Raw genomic sequence first — 18,912 nt, forward strand, 5'->3', positions numbered from 1 at the left:
AAACTAGTCTAGTAACCTAATGCCCATTTCACGACATGACTTTGTTGACGGCTTGCTGCACCTGTCCCTGTCTCAAGTCAACCATGTAAAAAATTCCTTGGGTCGATTGCTTGATCTGTGCTTTGTATCGGATCCGACCATAGTATTGATAACCCGAGCCCTTCCGCTCACTATACCTGAAGACTCCTGCCATCCTACTATCGCAGTGTCGCTAGATATAGGACTAACTGTATTGGATCGGTCGAGTAGGCTACCTGAACGTGTCCGCCGCTTTCGTAAAGCCGAGTGTGCGAAGCTTATTAACCTCATTATTATTCATTATTAACCTCAAGAGGACCTTGGCTTACCAAAGAGTTATCCAGTCCAAAAATTTAAAATCAAGACTTTATACAAAATTTCAAGAAGTTGGTTCTGCTACTTCTCACTCTCGCTATTTAATAACTCGGTCAAACTTTTCAGTTCTTAATGCTCAATTCTATAAGAACTACTTATCTCGATGCAGGATAAGTTTCCCATGACCCTAAACAGCTTTACTGCTTCGTAAACAGTAAGCGTAGAACGTCCGCACACCCATCCTCGCTATCATTTTGTAATACGTCGGCAAATAATGATCAGGCAATTGCCGATCTTTTTGCCCAATTTTTCCAGACGACCAATTCTGAGGAAAGCTACTCTGGTCATCCGTACCCATACGGTTTAAATTAAATAAATGAATGTTCTTTACTTCATGATCTTCGACTAGTTAAGCCGGTGTTTTCACCGGATCCAGACGGGGTTCCAGGTTGTGTACTCAGGTACTGCGCCGTGGCTCTGTGTTGACCTTTGCTTAAACTATTCACCCTGTCCATCTATTCCTCTTGCTTCCCCCCAATCTGGAAGGAATCGTTTATAATTCCTCTCCATAAAAAAGTTAGCAAGTCTGATGCAAAAATGTTTGAGAAAGTTTTAACTCCGCACTTGCAACATCTCTGCAAGTCACTTATATCTCCAACTCAGCATGGATTTATAAGGCGGCGCTCAATCACCACGAATTTGTTAGAGTTGTAGGCCGTCTAACCCGGGAATTGTAGTGACCAATATCGGTGCGTGGGTGAACCGTCTAGGTATAAAAACACAAGCCCGGCGATTTGATATAACTCTTTTTTATTAGCTGCGCGTCTGTCTCTCACAATCGCCATTTACAAAGTGAACTTACTCTATTATCGATGTTTCTTATCCGATATCTCACTATTGGTATTTCCCGCCGCGTGTATCGATGGTGCGGTAAATACCAATGCGCTCTGTATGCTATTTTAAATACTAGTTGAATGCCTCACTAATTATTACCTTGCTACAATTCGGCCATCCTGACCGGAGTGCTCCTGAACTCCTTACATTTAAGTTAGTTTCTAGATAGGTTGATTTATTACAGTTGGGTGTGGTTTACTCTTAACATTCTAAGTTTACGTATTACAATCATTTTCTTCATTTTGATTCCCTGTGACATTTGCATTATTACCATTTTCAATCCACGGCTTCATATTTGCCACCGCCCAAACTCCTTTATACGGGATCCTTGATTGTTGAAACCCCTCTACATCTCCTAGCAAATACCTATCATTTTTTAACACCTTTGATATCTTATAAGGTCCTTTGAACTTCGGGATAAGCTTTTTAGACACCCCTATATGACTGTCGAAATTTCTCACCATAACTAGATCATTATCTACGTACACGTGTGGCTCCCTTCGCTTTGAATCTGCTGCTTGTTTGTTATAAGACTGTATTTTTCCCTGATGAGTGCCTGCTACTGCTCTAATCTTTTCTAGATCCCTTGTTGCCCGTTGTTCGGTTAGTTCGTCTAGATGATCTTTTAGTAAATCTGAAACCTTTCCTTTTTGTACGACCCCAAACAACATTCTACTCGGGTGTTCATTATTTGTTCTTTGAATTGTGTTATTCATCGCGTGTTCTACTGTTTCTACTACCATATCCCAATGTAATCCTTTTTCCGGGTCAACAAGCTTTGCAATCATGGGTCCCAAACTTCTGTTCACCCTTTCTACCTGCCCGTTGGCCTGTGGCGACCCTGTTGCTATCTTTACGTGTTTAACATTGCTCTGTTCTAAGAATTCTTCAAACTCTTTTGACGTGAAACAGCTTCCTCTGTCTGACACAATGCATCTGGGTCTACTGTAAGCTCGGAAATAATCTTTCATTGCAATTACTGCTTCCTTTGTGCTAGTGGTTTTGGTCGTATAAAGTCTTACGAATTTGGTGAACGCGTCTATTACTACTAAAACATGTTTGTTGGCCCTGCCTTTGTCGACTGGTCCGAAATGGTCGATATGTACTACCTCGAATGGTCCTGACCCTTTTGGTATGTTGTGTAAAAACCCTTCCTCTTTTCCGTGTTTTGCTGAGTACGCTATGCATTTTAGACAGTTTTCAATGTGTCGCTTGGCTTTATACCTTACGTTTGAGATCCAGTAGCTTTTCGATATAGCGTCGGTCATCTTGTCTATACCGACGTGCCCTAGTTCATCGTGGTACTTATAGAGTACGTGGCCTTCCATTTCCTCGGGTACGCAGAATAGGATAGTATTGTTATCTTTTTTCCTGTATATTATTCCGTTTCTCATCTCATAATGTTTGTGTTCTGATTTCTGTAACGTTTCTCTCAGCTCCATCAGTTTGTTATCTCTGTTTTGGCATATAATTAAATTTTCTTCAAAGGTGTTGCATCTACTTCTGCTTCCTGACCTGTGTTCTAACTTGTAGTCATAATTTTGTAACTCTAACGCCCAGCGGGCAATGCGTGGATTGAGTTCTTTTTTGTTTAGAGTCATAGTCAGCGCGTTGCAGTCTGTCACTATTTTGAAGGGTATGCCTTGCACGTATACTCTAAACCGTTGTAGTGCATAAATTATCGCTAGTGTCTCCAGTTCAAAGCTGTGGTATTTTGCTTCGGTAATTGTTGTCCGCTTGGAGAAATAGAACACCGGGTGCATTCTGCCATCACCCTTCTTCTGCATTAGAATTGACCCGAAACCTAACGAACTTGCATCGCAATGTAATTCTGTCGGATCTCTGGGATTGTAAAGTGCCAAGATCGGTGCTTCCAACAAATTACTTTTGAGTTGTTCGAAACATTCTAGTTCTATGATACCGAATTCAAACTTCCTGTCTTTTTTGACCAAATCATAAAGGGGCTTAGCTTTCGTAGAAAAATCTTTTACGAACCGTCTAAAGTAAGAACATAACCCTAAGAAACTTTGCACTTCGTTCGTTTTCGTGGGGACTGGGAACCCTTTTACTGCCTGCAATCCCTTCGTATCTGGTTTAATTCCGTTACCCGATATGGAATAGCCCAGGTACTTAACTTCTGACTGTAAGAATTCGCATTTATCAATCCTTAATTCAAGTGTATTCTCTACCAATCGTCTCATCACTTCTTGTAAAATTTCCATGTGACTATCACTATCTTTTGTTGCTACCATAATATCGTCCATGTATATTATAACTTTGTCTTCCTTTACCATGTCTGCAAAAATTTTGTTTGTGAATCTTTGAAACACCGCCGATGCATTTCGTAACCCGAACGGCATCCTCAACCATTCGTATTGTCCCATGGGGGTCGTGAACGATGTGTATTTAACTGAATCTTTATGCATAAATACGTGGAAGTATCCATTCTTCAGGTCTAACTTGGTGAAAAGTCTTTTCCCTGACAGTTTATCTAGTAGGTCGTCTATAAGAGGTGTTGCGTAATTGTCCTTTATCATTCCTTTATTAAGTGTGCGATAATCGACGCACAGTCTCAACTCTCCCGAATTCTTTTTTACCAGTACTATAGGCGAAACGTATTCTGACTCACTGGTTCTGATGTAACCTTTTTCTGTGTAATCGTCTATCATTTTCTGTACTTGGGCTTTTTCGCTATACGACAGTCTTCTAGGTGGGCAATGAAACGGTTTTTCGTGTTCGAAATTCAGCTTCATTTCCCACTTGGTTTGTGGTAAGTTTGGTCTTTCTGCGTTTACATACGCTGTACTAAACATGTATTTAAGTCGTCCTGCGAGTTCTTGGCTACAATCTGTCCCTACTTTCAACTCCCAATCGTTTTCTTTGTCTGGATACTGGCTTGGTAGTTCGTTGAAATTGGCTTTTACGCTCTCGCAGGTATCGCTGTCTTCCAGACACTCAACCATTGCAGAACACTCATTTTCTACCTTGCCTTCACTTTCTACTTCATGCTCGTTCTCTTTACCACCCTCATCTTTTACTTCACACTAATATTCTCCTAAACGCTCATTCTCTATTCCACACTCATTTTTTTCTAAACACTCATTTTTTATGTCACACTCACTTTCTTCTAAACGCTCATTTTCTCCTAAACACTCATTTTTTATTTCACACTCATTTTCTTCTAAACACACATTTTCTCCTAAACACTCATATTTTATTTCACACTCGTTTTTTGTCTCACTCTCCTTCTCCTTGCAAATGTCACTTACAATTTTAAATTTGCATAAATTCATAAAATCCCTACCTAACACAGCCTCATAGCCCATCGACTCGTCTGCCACTACTAGTTGTTAATAATTACAAAACTGGGTATTTTACCAAACATGTTAAGTTTGCTATTGTTTAGTCCAACATAAGCGTAATCCGCATTTTTATTCAAAATAAATTCAATTTCTCTGTTTTTCTTGTCTTTGTTAAACTTATATAAACTTAAATCATCTTCTTTGATTTCATTCGAACTTAATCGTGAGCGCTCTTCCGCTTTATTTAGATTATTTTCCGACTGGTGCTCTAGACATGATAACTTTATAAAACTTATTGGGCTCCCTGAGTCGATGAGGCAATCTAAGGACAAGCATTTGTTATTGTAATTGCTAATGTATATATTAAATTTGTATATGTAATCGTTATGTACCTTGTACTTCTTTTCGTCACAGTGTGACACCTGGTGACTCATGCTGCCGCATCCGTAGCACACTCCCCTGCCACGTGGCCCAAAGAGTTGCAGTTGTAGCAGCGAATGGGTGTTGGCGAGGCTCCAGTGTTTGCCCCTTCAGTTGAACCGTACTTCTTTGGCAGCATGATCTTCTCGAACGCCTTGAGTAGTAGATGTGGAGCACCAAAGCACTGCATGTGGGCTTGCCTACGCAGGCCTACATCTGGGATACCTTCGATGACTCCGTCAATAAACTCCTCGTCGTCAATGACTATGCGGGATGCCAGCGACACTTTGGCGTTGAAGTACATCGAGAACTCCTCGTCACGTGCCCATGAACGGGACTCGAACTTGCGACGGAGCAACAGTTTGCTTTCCTTGGGATGGAAAGTGTCTTCCATGACGTTCAACAACTGATCGATTGGCAACGACATGTGCTCCGGACTCGAATGCAGCCACACCAATGCTTTGTCCTTAAGCTTCGACATTAGCAGCATAAGTAGCTTCTCATCCTTCAGTTTGTACATTTTTGCGATGGCCTTAAACTGCGCGATCCAAGTTGTGACGTCATCGTTGTTTCCAGAAATGTTGCCATGATATGTTGGCAACATGTCTTTGGCGGCATTTAGCAACATGACGCCAGCGTCATTGTTGGCGGCTGGTGTTGTGTTCTCTCCTCTCCCTTCCTTCTCCCTCTCGCTCTGCAGCTTCAGCAGCTCGATTTGCAATTTTAACATTTCAACATATGCTCGATATTCGCCGTGGTTGTTGTTGTGCCCAGGCGCTTGCGGTGCTTTTTCGTTCTTCTCTTTGCGTTCGCTCTTCGTCGAGTCTTGATCTGCGGCTGCCTCATCTTCCCTCTCGTTCTCGCATGTTTCGGCTGCCGGTGGTCCCTGTCCCCGCAGCTCTACTGGTATTTCGTTAATTCTCGCTGCCATGGCAGCTTTGCTTCCACCTTTTGGTAGATTGAGGGACTCCAGCCATCCGCGCAGCTGGGCGGCCGAGAACTCCTCCGTGCCGACCAAGTCCGACATGTTTTTTTCAGCGATGGCGTCTTCGACGGACGAGAAAAGAAAAATGTTCGCTATTTTTCACTGGCGGCGGTTGATCCTATCCCACTTCTGAAATTGTAGGCCGTCTAACCCGGGAATTGTAGTGACCAATATCGGTGCGTGGGTGAACCGTCTAGGTATAAAAACACAAGCCCGGCGATTTGATATAACTCTTTTTTATTAGCTGCGCGTCTGTCTCTCACAATCGCCATTTACAAAGTGAACTTACTCTATTATCGATGTTTCTTATCCGATATCTCACTATTGGTATTTCCCGCCGCGTGTATCGATGGTGCGGTAAATACCAATGCGCGCTGTATGCTATTTTAAATACTAGTTGAATGCCTCACTAATTATTACCTTGCTACAGAGTTTACCTCTTTCATTATTAAAGGCGTTCAAGGTAACTTACAGACGGATGTCATTTACACCGACTTTAGTAAAGCATTCGACTCTGTAAACCATTCCCTTTTTGCGCATAAACTTGATCTTCTAGGGTTCCCGCCCAACTTCCTGAGATGGATTTCTAGCTACCATTGTTCCAGGTCTCAAAGAGTCCTCTTCAAAAACTCACTCTCTTTACCAGTAAAGGTTTCTTCGGGAGTACTACATGGCAGCCATCTAGTCCCCTTATTCTTCACACTCTTTTTTAAGAGTCAAGCTTAAGTTTTTTGAACACATTTCTACCATGGTAAATAAGGCCATTCGATATTTCTTCCGATCTTAGAATACGGCTCCTGTATATGGTTCCCACAGTACAAAGTACTAGACAAGGACAAAGTACAGAAAAAATTTTTACTCTTTCCTCTGCGGGGCCTTAACTGGGATGCGGATGTAAGACTCCCGTCTTACTCTAGTAGACTACTATTAGTAAACCTCCCATTCTTAGTTAACCGTAGGAAAATGCTTGGTGTGATTTTTGTGCACAACATGATCAGGGGTGACATAGACAGGCCGCATAAACTTCACGATTCCTATTAGACTCACTAGAAATGTTATACCGTTGTTCCTTCCACTTTGTAGATCGAATTATTCCTAGCATGAACTGTTTAGGGACTTATGCTCGAATTATAATTCCCTCTACCATATTATATCACCCACTATTTCTCTTCCTCTTATTAAGTTACTAATCCTCCCACACCTTTCTAGTGTTTTGTAATTGTAGTGGTATTTTTAGTTGTATTTTGAATGCATGCTTAGTTTCTTAGCAAGTGTAGTGCTAATTTTCCTCGAATATTAGTCCTACAACTATCTTTCCTGCATGTTCGCGTTTGGTTCGGCTACGCACCTCGCGTAATGCGGCAGCGCCCCTCGGTCGGTTGGGCGGGAGGGGTGCTGCGTTTTGCCTGGGATCCGCGCGTAACAGCCTTCTGCTGGTGGCACACGGGCCACATGACAGTGCAGTAATTGCATCGCCTCTTGTAAGATGCAGTCATTGCATGTCAACGTCCATAAAAAATTTCGAGCGTGAGAATCCTGCACGTGGCCAATGGGATTGCTATGTCCCCTCTCCGATTGTAGAGGTAGTACGTTGCCTGGCCAGTTTGTCGGCAACATCGTTCTTATCGATGTCCCTGTTCTAATATTTAATGATTGTAATTTGACCATGCTTAAAATATATAGAAAAAACCATTAATGGGGCATCATTTTGGGCTATTTAAATAGGACATGCGCTTAATTTAATCGAAGCCTTTGATACTTGGACAAATATATTTAATTGATAGGACTTATTTTGTTAAAAAAGACTATTTAATTTAAACAAATGGTTTGATTCAAAGCTTTAACCAAGGTGGAAAGATGAAAAATTGAACCATACACGGGAGCCAGCAGGGTAAAGTTAAATTTGTAAGTAATGAATCAAAATATGAAAAAACATAAAAGACCGCACAAAAAGTGTACTTTATAATGCGTAAAGGCGATTACAGTCATGGAAAAAATAATAGAAACGGAAATTTTTGTGGTACTTTTAAAAACTTTCTTTAGTGAATAATTATATCCGATACTCAGAATGAGTATAGAATTATATTAGATTTGTGGTGAAAATGGATGAGTGTAGTAACGTCCAGAAGGAAGCGTTTCCGACCCCATGATGTATATGTACATATATATATACTTGAGCAGCATGAATAGCCGAGTCGATTGAGCCATGTCTGTCCATCCGTCAGTCCCTATGAGCGCCTAGGGCTCTATTAGACTATTAGAGCTATACCAACCAAATTTTGTATCCCCACTTCTGTTGGAAATTTCGAAAATATTTTTTTAAACGGCGCAAAGTTGTGACCACGTTTCTTCTTCCGTACTCTATTAAACTTACCTTAAACTATTCTTATACTAAAAAGGCAGGATTTATTGAGCGCCTGCAGGCGTCATTAGATAGTTTTCGAAGAGGTTTCGCCTCCCATGAAATCTCCTCTCTAAGTGTGACTCAGTGTAGTCTAGGTTATCCGCGTAAGGTTCCGGGATTGAACTGGATTCGGTATGGCGAAAGAAGATATAGTTTTCACGTATCTATGGTCCACGTAGCTCTTCTATCCAGGTCTATGCTCTTCAGGGACTGCAGGATACTATGTAACTCTGTGCCTTGTAAAAGGCAAGGGTTAGGTTCAGGGCTTCTTCGCGGTGTTATAGTTTTTAATGATAAACGTGGGATCCTCCAAGTTTAATAAGACCATCTGAGTCAGTAGAAAATTTAAAACTTATTTTTGTCGAGCCCTGCAATTAAGACGGTTTACTTGGCTTCTCAGTCTGTGATGTTGTTCGTGACCCATGTATGTTGAATAGATCCTTAGTGAGCTCTCCTGGCCTTCGATGTTCACTGATGTTTGGTTTTCATTGCTGAAATTTGGGAGCATAAGTAAGCGCAAGAATGCAAGTACGTGTTTTACCTGTGGTGGCATCTACGTGTGGGCTACAGTCTTGAGTTCTCAGACCGGAGACCAGGGATCCTGGTTTTCTTTACAGGTGTGCCAGTGCCATAACTGAGATTTCCCTCTACCATTGTCTTATCGGCATCGATCAATCTCCGAAACCTGACTATGTCGCTTTTGTCAGACACGTAGCCGTCCAGGATATCGTCTGCCACCACTGATGCTACGACCGATATGGTGGACGATTGATTTCCACCTTCGAGGCGGGATAGGGGAATAGGGGTGAAACCTATTGAAACCAGATACCTATTGTTACCTTTTTCTAGCCATAGCCCGTCTATCCGATAACATCTAACGACTTTTCGTTTATGACGAGGATCAACTGGTGCCTCTCTTCGGAATCTTCTCCGGCTCCGCAGGCTTTGCCAAAACGCATCCTCTAGGTCTCGCTTTGCTGGGAACATCTTCCCATTTTACGACCTTTAATTAGGCTCGGGGTAGATTTCCGGGGGTAGCGCAGCCAACGACTTCGTGTAGAGGGCCGCCGTACGAGCTTCTTGGCATGTGATGACTTTCACTCTGCCTTACTGCCACTGGGCGTCCCCAAATTTAGGCGGTGCCCGCGCTCTCCTCCAGCTCCTGCAGAAAGCTGTCCTTGAGCTCGTTCTCCGACTAGTGCAATTTGTCGCGAGGGAGCCGACCGTCAGTGCCGTCCCTAGGTTAGGTTAGGTTTAGGCGGTAGCCTGAGTGGGAGCGATGAAACCCCCCAAGCTCACTTGGACCTGTAACAACGTCCGTTGTGATGCCGCATGGGCGTGTGCCCCTTCTCAATGCCTAAAACCGTGGAGAGCAAACTGTTGCAAATTAAGAGCAGTCCCATCCGGCGGCTTGGATAAATTTAGACAAGGTCTCAGGTTTGATTTCGAAAAGGTCCGAAATGTCTGTGAGAAAAGGGGCCCCGAGAAACCGAAGACGGCGATTTCCATGGACCGAGCAATGACAGAAGAAGTGGGAGATCGATTCCTCCTCTTCCTCGTCGCGACAACTCCTTCAGAAGTCATTGTGAGGGATTGACAGCCTAGCGGCGTGAGGCCTATCTGCCAGTGTCCCGTGATTGCTTGGATAACTGCAGAGCATTGTACTCTACTGAGCCTATATAGCTCCGCCCAGCGTTTTTTAGATCGATGAGGCCATATCGATCTCGAGACTTTACAGGAGATGGTTTGCTGCCATCTCCCGTTCGCCTTTTGCTCGAATATTTCGTGCGTAAGAAGCCTACACGTAGCCAAAAGCACCGCTACCTACTCCCTCTCTGATAAGAGAGGAATTGTAGTGCCCTGCCTGGCTAGCTCCTCGGTGGCATCATTCCCCACGATGTCCCTATGTCCGGGGACCCATGTAAGGAAGATAGCTAGCTGCTCTGCGATCTCTTGCAGAGACCTGCGGCAGTCGCTTACAGTCGTTGAATAATCTGTCCTCTTTGGTGATTGCGGTAGTCTTGTCAGGATTCCCAGAGTGACCAAATGCGGATACTTTCCATAGTTTGGCTTCCCTCATTCTGAGGGCGGAAAGTGTTGCAACCTTCTTTCCCATGAGGTCTACGGGAAGGAGGTCCAGCATAGTATCGAGGGCGGCTTCACTTAAGGTAGTGCCAGTTATGCATAGCTCTTCCATGCGTTGAACTCTGCTGAGTTTATTGAGGCATGTTCTTTTGTCTAAGGCTGGCCACCATACCAGCACCTCATATAATTGGTCGTATGATGGCGGTGTAAAGCCACCGAACTATATAGGGGTAATTCACCATTTTAGTCCGATGGTTTTCTACAAGTATAGAGGGCCACTGTGGCCTTCTTTACTCTATCCTCTATGCTCAATTTCCAATCGAGCTTTCTATCGAGGATTAGGCCAAGATACTTGGCGTTGTTGCTGAAGACTAGCGTTTCCCCACATAGTCTTGGGGGAATCAGTGCCGGAACTTTGTACTTCCTAGTGAAAAGCACCAGTTCCGTTTTAGACGGGTTGACGCCTAACCCGCATTTGTCTGCCCATTTCGACATTTTCGTGAGAGTACTTGTCATGCACTCACACAACGTCTGCGGAAATTTACCGCAGAATGCCATGGCAACATCGTCCGCATACTCCACCACGCGGCAGCCACCCCCCTCTATCTATGGCAGTTCACTGCCACGTTCCATAGGAGGGGCGAGAGGACTCCGCCCTGCGGTGTGCCTCTGCTGACAAATCTGATGCACGTTGACGTCTCCAGTGATGCCTCAACCGTCCTGCATTGCAGCATCTGATCGATCAGGCTCACCGTCCGAGAGTCAACCCCCAGGTCCGTCAGTGCACCCGTGATGGCGGTCGAGAGGATGTTATTAAAGGCGCCTTCTATGTCAAGGAAGGCTACTAGGGTGTACTCCTTACAGTTAGAGACGCTTCTATGATCGATGTGATCGTGTGTAGGGCCGTTTCGGTGGATCTTCCCTTCCGATAGGCATGCTGGAAGTCTGAGATTAGGCGGAATATTCACCGTGAGATGCATCCACAGAAGCCGTTCCATTGTCTTCAGAAGGAAAGACGATAGACTTATGGGTCTGAAATCTTTGGGGGCAGTACGCGAGGGCTTGCCTGCCTTAGGAATGAAGACGTCTTTGGTATGAAGCCAGGCTTCCGGGATATATCCATGGGAGAAGATTCCCTCGTATATCCTTTTGAGCCAATTAGTGGCTTTTTGTCCAACTTGAATCAGTTGGGCAGGGATAGTTGGGAGAGGGAGAGTTGGGCCATCTGGCCCCGCAGTCTTGTATGGCTTGAAGCTTTTGATTGCCCAGGAAATGTTCTGCTGGCTTAGCAGGTTCTTAATATCACTTGAGGCCACGGAAGTAGTGTGGTCTGTTTTCATCGCAGCCGGGGAAGTGGGTGTTGAGGAGAAGATGTAGCGACTCATTGCTGGACGTTGTCCACGATTGGTCGGCATTCTTCAGGTAGCCCAGAGTGGGTATAGTCTTCGAGAGAACTTTGCGCAAGCGCAAGGCTTCTGAGCTATTCTCGATTTCGCTACAGAACTTACGCCATGAGGCACGTTTGGCTTTCCTAAGTTCTTTATTATAAGTTGACAGACTGACCTTTTATTCGGCCCAGATCCGCTCAACGTTCTCAGCCTTAGCTGTGTTAAAGAGTCTCAGGGAGGCTTTCCGTAGTTCCCCCAGTTTAGGAGTCCACCATTCAGGTTTCTTCCGGCCTCTGGTCTTGCCAGAGGGGCAGGATTTATCGACCGCCTCATTGCAGGCGTCGGTAAATGTTTTAACGAGATGAGTCGTGGCCTCCCTGGAAAACTCCTCCTTGAAGTCTCAGGGAGAACACGACAGAGGTGGTCTGAGTACCGAGACCAGTTTGTCCCCCTGAGGTTCCGGAATTGAGCTGGTTTCGGTAGTGTAAAAGAGAATACGGTTTCCACGTACCTGTGGTCCGAGAAGGAGTGCTCTTCCAGGACCCTCCAGGATACGATGTTCCCATGAATCTCATGAGAGGCAAGTGTGAGGTTCAGGACCTCCTTGCGGTTTTTAATAATGAAGGTTGGACTTGCGTGGTGGTGTCCTCCGCAGAGCGTTGTTGCTTGCTTGGGGCCTTGGCTGCGGCCTTGCCAGCTTTTGCTGGCTGGTAGTCGGGAAGGACCGTCTTGGCCCATCGCCACGATTCGTTGCCCAGGATGAAGGCTGCACGTCTCTTGTCTTGAATCTTGGGCCTATCTTTCGAGGCAGAAGCGCAGGCTGCCGGGGCTGTCAATGGGTCCAAGGGGTCTGCCGCGATATTGCTCTGCATGGCAGTCACCCCGGTAACCCCGTCGATTTGGGCACTAGTTTCCCAGATGCGTTTGAAGAGGGATGGTCTTTTCCCTCCGGCAGGAGGAGTACCGAGCTCCTTTGCGGTGTTTTTGATATTTATCTTTCAATTTGGCATTGTTGGTCCCACGAGTAGGCGGGAAGGGGTTAGTCGGCCGGGGCATAGCCCGCGTGCCCCGGGAAGTCTTATTTAAACTGGAGGTAAGCAGGTATCCAGAGTCCGCATATTAATGACCGATCACCCCCTCGGCCATGCATCCCTCGACATATGACAGTGTCACCTTGAATTGGGGTTATTTCACTGAGAGTTTTCTTCTCTTTTTCCCCCGACTACAATTAGCCAGCATCACGGGGAGAGTATAGTCGCACTTCCACCGGTGTGTAGAGTTACGGCGGGTGCCTGTTTGCTCGTGACCATCTGTATCCTATGGCGTGAAGCACAGTCGCCTTGGATTCAGGGCAAGCCATGAGCCTGAGACGCCTGTGCCCCGATCCGAGCTTACAGTTGTGACGAGCAGACCTCTCATCCGTTTATTCCTCTGTAGCACCCGATGGCTGACGGCCAGTGCCGCCCATATCTAGAAGGCCAAGGCGTTGCCACAACAAGTGCAAAAATCTATGGCGAATCTTCCGAATCTGGATCAGTTCCTTTATTATTAAAAAATTTATAGAAAAATTACATAAGTAGGAAACTACATTTTATTGTCCTCGACTTCTTAATACACAATGCAGTTTTCCTTTTTTTAACAGTTTGATTCTCTTCTCTAACCTTAAGAAATGGGAACTGTACGTGCTAAGCCGACTGGGATGGGACCTTTCATCTGTGACCCCCTTGGACTTTCTTGATCTTTTAATTAGACGAGTGCCAATAAATATTACAAAAATCCCTGATATAAGCTTTGCTAAAGTTAGACAACATGCTCAGGCCTTTATATCGATGGCAGCCAAAGGTAAGTCAATAGGTCTTCATCAGCACACAATACCTTTCGTTCACTAATCACCAACTAACGATCCAATGAAAACCTTCTTGTGAGTGGTAATGAAACTTAATCGAAAGTGACTTTACATTTAACTGTAAAAAAGAAAAAAACAATATATATATGCACAAATATTATAAATTATTAAATTCATTTTAGTACAATACAACATTTTATAAATAAAGAAAAAAAAGAAATACTCCTACGGAGCGTATAATAAATTGCGCAAAAAAAAAAGTGAAACGAAAAATTATTAAATTAAATTATAAATAAGATGTCTGTCAGAGGAGGTTGATGTCAAAATGAATGTACAATGAAATAGATGTCACTACTTTCAAATTTATTTTTGAGACATTTATAGTATTCAAATTGAACATTTATAGTATTCAGATTGAACATTAGATGCAAAATTTAACAATTGTGTACGCAGAGTACTTGAACGAGGTCAGGATTGAATATTTCCAATAATCTTCATATATTCATATATTTGTTTGTGGTTTCGTAGGGTATGCATGTGTAACGTGTAGGTAGCGCGGTCGATTTAAACGGGGGTGGGACGCCTTACGCTGCGGCGAACACCGTGTGGATCGTGAATCTTCCGAGCCCCCCCACACACCCGGTACAGCCCGCCACAGCGAGAATCCTTGTCGGAATGTTGGTGAGCCAGGCAGTTGACGCAATATATATTAATTAGGACGGCTCGGAGTCTCTTCTCGAAGCTCAGGCGACGAAAATGGTGGCAGGTCCGTAGGATGGACCCCTCGGCAGACCCGGCAACGGCACAAGCTAATCCGGAGGCTCTCCGTCTGGATGCAAAAAACTAGGATGGAATAAAAAAGTCAAAGTATTAGTAAGGAGCTTAGAACGGGTTAAGGGCACATTTAGAACATTGAAAATTACTGATGAGGCCATGTTGGTCTGAAAACGGATTTACATTTAAGTGCCGGCTTGAATTCGGCACGGAGCGTTTATATTTCATTCCGTTATTATTTTGGAAATATTCCCTTCGGTCCAGCGTAGGAGACAGTTCGACAAATTCTGCGGAGGAGGCTGGAAGGAAATTACTTTCGTAGTATGACCCCGAGTCTTCTACCAGTTTGATAGGTAGTCTGGAAATTCTACTTTGAAACGGATAAAATTTGATTTGTCACATTAGGTACTGGGTGAGTACCCAACCGAAAACTGTTTCTTGTCTGAGGGCAGATCCACATATGTTGGTCTGCAAGTCGCTTAGCGGGACGGATGGTAGGACATCAGCTCCAATCAGGAGATAGATTGGAGAGCTCTTGAAAAATGTGGGGTCCGCCCATGAAAGTCTCGGCAAGTCTCTCATGAAACTTTGCGAGATCGGATGCGATTGGCCGCGAATATTCCGCGGCCAATTCCGGAATAACATAGGTTGCGGCATTTAGTTGTAAGCCCGGCTTAGTCAGAGAGCGGATGGAAAAACTGCAGATCTTCTTTGACTGATCGGCTACGGCATTGAGAACGGAGACCTCAGGTCTCGGAACGTGATACACTGCTGGTAGTCCCCAGTGTCACATGGAGAATGGCGGCTACCGCCGGAAGTCTGCACTTGAACGGCCAGTTGCGGCGTGTGAGAGACAGTCGGGGGCTCGAGCTGATCGTTCAGTTCGGCAAGGCATTACGCGTAGACCGTGTAGCAGTCATCGTACATCCCTTGGACATCAGCTACCACCCTTTGGATCCGCTTCCGACATCGCCACCGAACAGGCCTCGAACTCAGCGTCCACCTTTGCCCACAGGCTTCGGAGTTGATCTTGATGGACTTGGGAGAGCGAGCAGGTTGGAGTGCTAGCAACTGGAGCGTCGAGCTTCTGATCGAAGCGGGTCAGTCTGCTTGCAGCGAAGGCAAACTTGGACCGTGTGAAAATGGCTGCGGATTGGTCCATAGTGCTCGGAACCGTAAGAGGTACTGCCGAGGGGAGCAACAAGACATCGAAAGCATATTCTCAACCCATAAAATACGAGCTGTATAAACGTAACAATATTATGGAAATTGTAAAATGTGGCCGGAATGTGCAGATATAAATACTACGATCAATAAATGTTTAACCAAGAGCGAAAATTGTGGACGAACAATAATATTGAGGCACGAGGTAACAATGTATAGAGTAGGTTGCAAACAGTTAAAAAAAAATATACCCTCGAAATGCAAGGTAGCGCGTTGCTTGGCGTTCCATTAAGTTTAAGCGCGGCATCGAAAACTATCCCAACAAATACAACGCAAGCAACCGGTGGAGAAGCGAAAAAACGAAAGGAATGCACTGCTTCTTTTGCTTGCATGTATGTATGTAAGTGTAAGTGGTATTTACCGCGGCTTCGGTTAACGAACCACCCTTTCGACGAGATTCAAACAACGCACTATGGTCCAGAAGTCGTTTTTTTTGGCATGAAGTCTAGTTTTAAAGCTAGAGCCTTGAAACTTTGCACAATTATTTTGAGTATTTTTATAAAATTTCGTTTTTTTTTTGTTTTAGATTCGACCACGCCATCGACCCCCTTCCCCAGAGCACCTCAGATTTGTTTAACACAGAGCTCGAAATTAAAGCTAGAGCTTTTAAATTTTGTACATATACTTGTATACTTGTACTTGTTCATGTTTTTTTTTTTTGCATAAAGTCGGAAGTTTAAATTACATACTTAAAATTTATTACATTTTGTTGTTAAATCATTATACATAAAATCTTATTTCAAATTATCTATATTTATATATAAACTTTGGAAATTTATTACACACTAATTTTTTTCTTAAATGACCTCATCTTCTTCTTCTAGTTCTATGTCGTATATATTATAATCAGAATCAGAATCAGATTGCGAGTCATTTTCGTATTCACATGAATCTTTGCTTTCGGTAGATGGCAACTCCAGAAGGCTTAATACTTCTTTGGAAAGAGGCTTTTTCTTGTTTTTCCTTTCCCTCTCCTTTAAACAGACACTCGATAGTAATGGATCCGAGGAATCTATCGCTCTATAAAAAATGTCAGTCATAGTATTTACCCGACTATTTTTTCTTGCATGTGATAATCTGTCTTTTTTGTACATTTTATTCCGTGCCTCTGAAGCATTTTCTCCTAAACATCCAAGTGGAACCAACGTCGAATTGTTTATTTGAAAACCGTGGACTAATACTTTATGAATCGTAGGAGACATTGGGTACCACGGATATGTTTGCATATATAAGCAAAAAGTACTCTCACAAAAAGAACGAAATTTTTCCGAATTTATATAATAGTTACACGAAATTGCGATTAAGATTTTCTTTGGTGTCTTTCAATTTTCATCAACAATAATTGTTATTTTAGAAGCCATCCATTTAGCATGGGTGGTCATAAACCGTTCCATCATTTTGTTGCACTTCAGAAGGTTTCTTTTAATGAAGGATTCAAAATTACTGATTTTTTTATCTATTTCTCTTTTTTTTCATTTTCCAAATGGTTGTTATTGATTTTACTGTAAATCCAATGTGAGACAGATTTTTTTTGTCGATTGTTGTTGCGCCAAATATCGATGAGATCGCTATGCAAAAACTCGAACTTTCCTGAATATTAACAAATTTAAAGAAAAGGGGCCAAAGTTGTTACTTTCCAGTCAATTACAACATTTGTAGGTACAAACTCACATAGTTAGTTTTTCTCAGCAGAACTCAGTTCATTTGTTATATTCTACGAAACACAGGGGACGCAGTTAAATTTTCTACAAAAATACACATAAATTGGCCATTGCACAACACTTAAATCTTGAGACTACACATAAAATAACTAAATACATTAGATACTACATACCTTTATCTTCATTTTCCATTTTTAGCCGAATTTATTTGAGCAAATTTACTCGATCGCCACGTAAAAATGTAAACAAGTAGTTTACACAATCACACAATCACAATCAGTTGATCGATTGTTCACTTTCAAAAGCTCGCCAAAATCTTCAGGGAAGCTAAATAATTTTTTTTTTTTCATTTTTAATATGTATGATGAATTAACTTTGAGAATTTGCAAGAAAAAACGTAATCCATTCACATAAAAATTTCGACTTTATGCCAAAAAAAACGAATTCTGGACCATAGTGCAACGGGTAAAACGGTATATAACTAAGAAGGCATGAGTGAATATATATATATGTATGCATATGTTCAAGTATATGCTAATTCAAAATGTATACGTAGCCATAGACATATGTACATAAATATGTGCGGGGGATTCAAGTTCAAGATTATTAAGAAATAGCTACTGGATCACTTGGGTGTAACGTGTTGGTAGCGCGCCGGTTAAAACGGTGGTGGGAGCGTAACTAACTTATCTTAAGCGTTACGCTGCGGTGAACGCCGTGTGGATTGTGGATCTTCCGAGCGCACCGCCAAACGCGCGACATCGAGTGCGCGGCAATTATCTACTGATGCCCTGAACAAAAAATATTCCGAAAATATCGACGTTCTGCCATGTTTAGCTCAGTCACTGGATCTTAAACTCATCGAAATCTTATAGCCGAAGGTCAAAGGAATTCTACCAACTGCAAATCCGTCAACCTGAACTCAATTTTGGCAAGTGGTTTAAGAATTATTAAAATTATTGGCTCAAATCCTATTGAAACGTTGGCAGGACCTTACTGACCCATGCCAGGCCGGGGTAAAGCAGCTCATACAGAACATATAACATAGGTTTTAATTTGAGTTTCTTTTTTTGATTTTGTTCGAAAGCAACACTATTTCAATGAACAGCAGATATCTTGGGTAATTGTGTAAAGCCATGAAAAACAGAAGATGAATGTAAATGTAACAAAATTTCATCAGGTTTCTAATTTCTTCTTAAATTTTAACATTGTAAAAAGGTATAACTTGTTCAATTTTGAATACCTGAAATGTCTGAAAAGGAGTATGTATTTTGAGTCGAAATTTTTGTTCTAATTTTTTTCTGCCATATTAAGTCAGTAAATTTTTATATCTAGTACTCGCAGAGTATAGGGGTATATTAGATAAGTGGTGAAAGTGGATGTGTGAAACGTCCAGAAGAAACCGTTTCCGACCCCATAATGTATATATATACTTGATCAGCATCAAAAGCCAAGTCGATAGAGCCATATCTGTCTGTCCGTCCCTATGAGCGCCTAGTGCTCAGAGGCTATAAGAGCTAGAGCAACGACAGTTTGTATCCAGACTTCTGTGACATGTCACTGTTACAGGCCCCCACAAAGGTCGAAAATCTGTGG

At 43.0% G+C, this 18,912-nt stretch overlaps 1 protein-coding gene across 3 annotated transcripts in view; it reads left to right on the plus strand.

The window, feature by feature from the left end:
* LOC6603470 (G1/S-specific cyclin-D2) overlaps window positions 1-18,912 on the plus strand; it is a 64,275-nt gene that overhangs the window by 43,856 nt on the left and 1,507 nt on the right. The window contains exon 3 of one of the 3 annotated variants that reach the window (XM_002028413.2): window positions 13,479-13,653. The exons of 1 other annotated variant lie outside the window; for it this stretch is intronic. In XM_002028413.2, the coding sequence (XP_002028449.2) occupies window positions 13,479-13,653 (175 nt within the window). Of the gene's footprint in view, window positions 1-13,453; window positions 13,654-18,912 lie in introns of those variants that run through there. One more of the 3 variants, XM_026990949.1, reaches the window with a different exon arrangement.

The sequence above is a fragment of the Drosophila persimilis genome, unplaced genomic scaffold (genome assembly GCF_003286085.1).
Source record: "Drosophila persimilis strain 14011-0111.01,24,50 unplaced genomic scaffold, DperRS2 tig00000631-arrow-arrow-pilon, whole genome shotgun sequence".
Lineage (NCBI taxonomy): Eukaryota > Metazoa > Arthropoda > Insecta > Diptera > Drosophilidae > Drosophila > Drosophila persimilis.